General features: G+C 42.4%; 1 protein-coding gene across 1 annotated transcript; it reads left to right on the forward strand.

Moving 5' to 3' along the window:
* The first annotated feature begins 1,454 nt into the window (after positions 1–1,454).
* rhov (ras homolog family member V) lies at positions 1,455–5,082 on the forward strand. Its single transcript, XM_020474123.2, has 3 exons — positions 1,455–1,853; positions 2,060–2,118; positions 2,658–5,082. Exons 1-3 carry the CDS (start codon positions 1,616–1,618, stop codon positions 3,102–3,104), a joined length of 744 nt encoding a protein of 247 aa, XP_020329712.1. The 5' UTR covers positions 1,455–1,615; the 3' UTR covers positions 3,105–5,082.
* The last annotated feature ends 1,149 nt before the right edge of the window (positions 5,083–6,231 follow it).

Here is a 6,231-nt window from a genome sequence, read left to right on the forward strand (position 1 = left end):
TTGGGTCAGGTGATCCACGGATATCATCATGTGATCAGGACACTTGCAGTTCCGATGTCTGACACGAGGATGCGCACTTTGTCCAATTTTCAAAAAGGTCTACCGTCTATTTGTGGTGATTATAAATTGAATTCGCTGCAAAATCATATAAGAAAATAATGAATACATTATTGCACTTTATAACCCTTTAACCCAATTGTCAACCGGCTGGTAGAGCATGTTTTGACAATGGATTTCGAAGTGGATATGAAGAAAATATTCTGTTGAATTTGATTGGTCAACTCCCCCCATCCCTCCTGTATCAATTGACAATATTTGTATCATTTTAGGTTGCTGCAGTTAGATGTTGTGGCGCTTTACCCACTTCGAGGGCTGTAAGAAACTCCAAATCAGTCACCGAAGATATGGGATTAAAGCCAGGAATTCCGTTTGTGAGGGATTCATATTGCATCATTCGTGGTACTAGAGACTGTGAAGAGTAAGGAATATGAAAATAAATTGTTAAAATGCAACAACAAAAAAAGGCAAAAAAGCTATGATTTTGTAGAACTGTGCTCAACCAGGCAGTTAATATGAATAACAACAAACAATTATGGTAGACTCAGACTAGGGTCATTTTTCTTTATTACGTAATACATATTTGGATTAAAAATATGATTAAAAAAATTTGACACACTATATTAGACAACATAAATTGGTTAAAACACATTTCACGACCCAAGTACTTTTTGTAATATTGTTGAATTGAGTAAAAAATGCTATACAAATTGCCATTCTAATATGGCATTGCTGTTATGACCCTCTGTTATCAAGTAAAATAAAACAAAAAACGTGTTTGTTGTTGTTGTTGTTGTTGTTAGCAATAGGAATTTAAGGTGAAATCATTTTTCCCAAAAGTTTTTCAAGAAGAGACAGTTAAAGGGATACCAATTGTTCGTTTTAAAAAAAAAAATATTTTATTACATTTTTTTAGAACAAATAAAACATAAATTGATAACAATAGTAAGTTGTGAAAATACACAATTGCAAATAATTTATTGTACTTTTGGTTCATTGCACAATATATTTCCCTGTAAACTTTATTCTTGTAATTTCCGTATCTTTTGTATTATTAACTTAAGTCTTTCAAAACAATATATCACAGCAAATATTTGTGAAGTAGCCCGCATCTGAAAATAGCAATATAAGAACTCAACCAACCACCCAACGTTCTTTGTCAGACGGTATCAGGGACTTTGATGGAGGTGGGAGCCACAAAAAAAAAGAATATATATTCTTTGCCAACCATCTCACAATTTCCAAGGAACCAAATGCGCTGGCTGGGGAGTCAGATGGTCATTGTTTCATCTCAGCTGGGTGTCAGTTCACACCTTGTCTTCATCTGCGTTTAGCGGGGGGCGGGGCTATGCAAATCAAAACCTGTCTGAGCGGAAAAGTTCCCTCAAAACCAAGTCGCATCACACCTTCATTCACAAATCATCAAAGTGACGATAGAGGAGACATTGCTGTCCAGGATCATACAGAAACCAAAACTGTTCTAGAGAATCGCACATCGAAATAAGACGGATCATTTCTGCACCGGGAAGTTACTATTCTTCACTTTGAGTTGTTGGACATGCCACCTCAAATGGATTATTATTGTGAAGAATCCCGCGTCCCGTCTTCATGCGGACTGATGAGCCAAGAGTCCGGGTTGGAGAGGGAGCCAGCGCCGGGGTTGGAGAGGGAGCCAGCGGCTATCAGCTGTATGCTGGTGGGGGACGGGGCGGTGGGCAAGACAAGCATGATAGTCAGTTATACCACAAATGGATACCCCACGGAATACAAACAGACCGGCTTTGATGTCTTTTGTGGTGAGAACCTTTCAATTACCCCAAATAAAAAATAAAACGTTGTAGCCTAAGTTTATACACTTATATTAGCATCATTTATAACAATTGACTAGCTTAATGTATCGTTGGCTACTAGATTATTGCACTGTAAATTGTAATAATTTATGCAATACGCAAACTATGTACAAACTTATAAAATAATTGAATTCTTGTGTTTTCTTCAACAGGTCAAGTCCAAGTAGAAGGAGCCCCAGTTAGAATACAACTTTTGGACACCGCTGGACAGGTAAAACCATCAAACTCTTTTTTATATATATATAAGAAAATTATATCATCTGTAATGAATAGGTTATTCTTGAATCTCATTGGTCCGATTTTAATGACAACGGTTTGAAACAGTGTGCATTGTAGAATCAGTCACAAATGTGACAAACAGATTTAGTGACAGGAAACCATCAGTCGTCTACAATGTAGCAGCAGTAGATTGGAGTGTTAAATTCCAAAGGCCACTACATGTCATACCGTGTGTGTCATCATCTCTCTCTGACACGGTGTCCATTGTTGTTGTTCAGACCCCCAGACAGCATTCACATTCACACACTGTGCTGAATCAGCTATCCTGACCCCTCTCTCTTCCTCTCTCTCTACCCTGACCCCTCTCTCTCTCTCCTCTCTCTCTATCCTGACCCCTCTCTCTCTCTCTCCTCTCTCTCTATCCTGACCCCTCTCTCTCTCCTCTCTCTCTATCCTGACCCCTCTCTCTCTCCTCTCTCTCTATCCTGACCCCTCTCTCTCTCTCCTCTCTCTCTACCTTGACATTTCCAGGAGGTGTGTGATGAATTCCGCTCCCTCTCCTACTCCCACACGGACGTCTTCCTGCTCTGCTTCAGTGTGGTCAACCCCACCTCCTTCCACAATGTCACCAAAAAGTGGATCCCCGAGATCCGAGCCTGCAACCCCTCAGCTCCCATCATCCTCGTGGGCACCCAGTCCGACCTCCTGCTGGACGTCAACGTCCTGATCAACCTGGACCATTGCCGGGTCAAACCGGTGCTGACCAATCGGGCGCAGAGCATGGCGGAAAAGATCAGAGCGGTGGACTATGTCGAGTGTTCTTCGTTGACGCAGAAGAACTTAAAAGAGGCGTTCGACGCGGCCATCTTTGCTGCCATCAAACACAAGGCCAGGAAGGAGAAGAAGAGGCGGTTGTCGGAAAGACGCAGCAAGGCCGTCTCTAAATGCAGCTGGAAGAAGTTCTTCTGTTTTATCTGAGATACAGACCCCATTGGTCACGGACAGAAAGACTATTATTTATTAACTTATGAAGAATTTGTAAGAGCAATGGAACTTTAGGATTATCCAGCAGTGCTGAATGAACTGAGCTCTATGGACCTATAAAACAGTTTAGTTCTCTCCTGGTCTGGAGACAGTAGTATAGATACCGAGGCTCGCTTTGCCAATAGTCTATGGTTGGGTGTCTGGTCTGCTCTGAGCAGGCTCTCTCTCTCTCCTTAACTCTTTCTGTGTGGATTGAGTTTGCTTTGATTAGTGATTTACATTGATCAGAACAAAAGCAGGGCACATTAGCATGTCTGATTGTTCAGGTTGACAGATAGTCACTATCCAAAAGTCTGTTAAGTACGCCCACAAGGTTTTAGGTAACCAAGTGAGAAGCGAAAGAATAGAGAGAATATTAAAACCATGTACATCACAAGCATCTTGTCATTGGGACAAGGCCGTCATGTAAATGTTATGAACTAATTTGCATGGTCTGGATTGGTGCCCATTCCAACCTGAGATTTTACTCCCCCTGACTCTGTGTGGTAGTACCGTGTAGCTCAGTTGGTAGAGCGTGGCGCTTGCACCGCCAGGGTTGTGGGTTGGATTCCCATGGGGGACCTGTGGGGTGTGAGTGGGTTGAGAGAGAGAGAGAGAGAGAGAGAAGACAGTTGTTAGCCTTTTCTCCTTTGTGTTCTGTGCTGCCGAGCCACACAGACCCAGACCTATTCATATGCAACAGTGTATGTAGGCTGAAGTCACAGCGCTAGGCTAGGTGCTAACTTCTTCACTGTGTGTGAACTGGGAATGGCTCACAGGCCTATGTGTTGATTATAGTATTAGGCTTTGATGTAATGAGCGGTCAGTATCAACACTAGCCTGTGACAAGATGTAGAGTAGTAAGGAGACTTACACTGCCCCAGTCACCAGCCCAGCAGAAACCCAGCCCAGTCCCCAGCCCAGCCACCCCAGGGATTGACACTCCTGTCTCTGGGACCTCATTTGTCTCTGGGACCTCATTTGTCTCTGGGACCTCATTTGTCTCTGGGACCTCATTTGTCTCTGGGACCTCATTTTCTTCTATATTTGTTTGTTTACGCCAGTAAAACAAAAAAGCCCAGCCCAGCCCAACCCCCAGCCCAGCCCAGCCCCCAGCCCAGCCCAGCCCAGCCCAGCCACCCTCCAGTGAATGAAACACTCCTGTTTGTCTCTGATTCTCTGTTAGTTGATGCTGACCACACTACCGTATCTCCAGACAAATCAGCCTGCCCAATCTATAGGATACCATGTGTACATTATAGGAGGCTTAGTAGAACCTGCTTCAATGTTAACGCTCACTTGAAATAACTTGCGTGCCCGGCTGGTTCTGTGTTGTTTTGTAAAGTGATGTTATTGCCAGACCGATGATTGGTGACAGTCAGTCCTAGCTGGTTTATAGATATGAGGGTTGGTACCCAGGCTAGATGAGGGTTGGCACCCAGGCTAGATGAGGGTTGGCACCCAGGCTAGATGAGGGTTGGCACCCAGGCTAGATGAGGGTTGGTACCCAGGCTAGATGAGGGTTGGCACCCAGGCTAGATGAGGGTTGGCACCCAGGCTAGATGTGTGTTGGTACCCAGGCTAGATGTGTGTTGGCACCCAGGCTATATTATTTTTATACTTCTTGTGGAAGAGTGAATGTAAATTTGAAATCTATTTCTGTTTGTTTAAAACAGTTCATTCAACTTTTATTTTTTTTTGCCTGCAATTTTACAGATCTGTGAACAAGTTTCAATTTTTGTGAATGGGTATATTTTCGTCACTAATCTCAAAACCAAACCCTCTGTCACTAGTGTCTACTTTTCCATGCTGTGTTTGAAGGAAGTGATGGAAATCAATTCTGGAGAAGAACAACAACAAAAAAATCGATGTCATATTTTTTTGTCAAAATGTATCGCTGCTACATTTGAATAAAATAACACATGTATATTGACGTTTTGTGATTCCAGAGACTTCTGTAACCGCGTCTAGCACGTCTAAGGATGTAAGGAAAAGGCCTGTTTAGGAAGAGCACTTACTGGAGCCTGATTGGCGTTTAGTATTGTTCTCTATAGGGGTTCTGAGTATTCTGTAGAAACTCCCCAGGTACCTGATATCATACACCTGAACCATCACATTACCTTGGGATGTGGTGGTAATGGGTGTCCACAGGAACTGTCTGCTGAGGGAATGGGGTTAGATGGTAAATGCTGGGTGGAATCCACATGGAGAATTGATCTTGTAGCACAGCTATGTCATGCTGGAAAGGCTACAGGAAGGAGGGTATTTAAAAACAAAACATGTTTTATTGATGTATTTAACCAGGAATTCATTGGGATTTAAAATCTCTTTTTCAAGAGCGTCCTGGCCAAGATAGGCAGCACCAAGTCATTACAAAAATGACAGACAGACAACATGAAAAAACTACAAGTAATCTAGTAAAACCAGTTACAGTCTCCTTGCCCTGACAGGTAGTAATGTTAACCTATTAGTAATAGGTGAAAGGTCCAGAGGTCTATTTCCTGCATTAGAAAACATCATTAGTTGAGTTTTGTCAGTATTGAGGATAAGCTTCAATTGACACAAGGTATGTTGAACAGTATAAAAAGCAGGGCTAAGAGAAGAATCACAGCTTTTATAGTGATAAACATTTGACCACCCTATTCCCTATATAGTGGTACTACTATAGACCAGAGCCCTATTCCCTATATAGTGGTACTACTATAGACCAGAGCCCTATTCCCTATATAGTGGTACTACTATAGACCAGAGCCCTATTCCCTATATAGTGGCACTACTATAGACCAGAGCCCTATTCCCTATATAGTGGCACTACTATAGACCAGAGCCCTATTCCCTATATAGTGGCACTACTATAGACCAGAGCCCTATTCCCTATATAGTGCACTACTATAGACCAGAGCCCTATTCCCTATATAGTGGTACTACTATAGACCAGCGCCCTATTCCCTATATAGTGGTACTACTATAGACCAGAGCCCTATTCCCTATATAGTGGTACTACTATAGACCAGAGCCCTATTCCCTATATAGTGGTACTACTATAGACCAGAGCCCTATTCCCTATATAGTGGTACTACTA

This window comes from Oncorhynchus kisutch, linkage group LG12, assembly GCF_002021735.2.
Source record: "Oncorhynchus kisutch isolate 150728-3 linkage group LG12, Okis_V2, whole genome shotgun sequence".
Taxonomy (NCBI): Eukaryota; Metazoa; Chordata; class Actinopteri; order Salmoniformes; family Salmonidae; genus Oncorhynchus; species Oncorhynchus kisutch.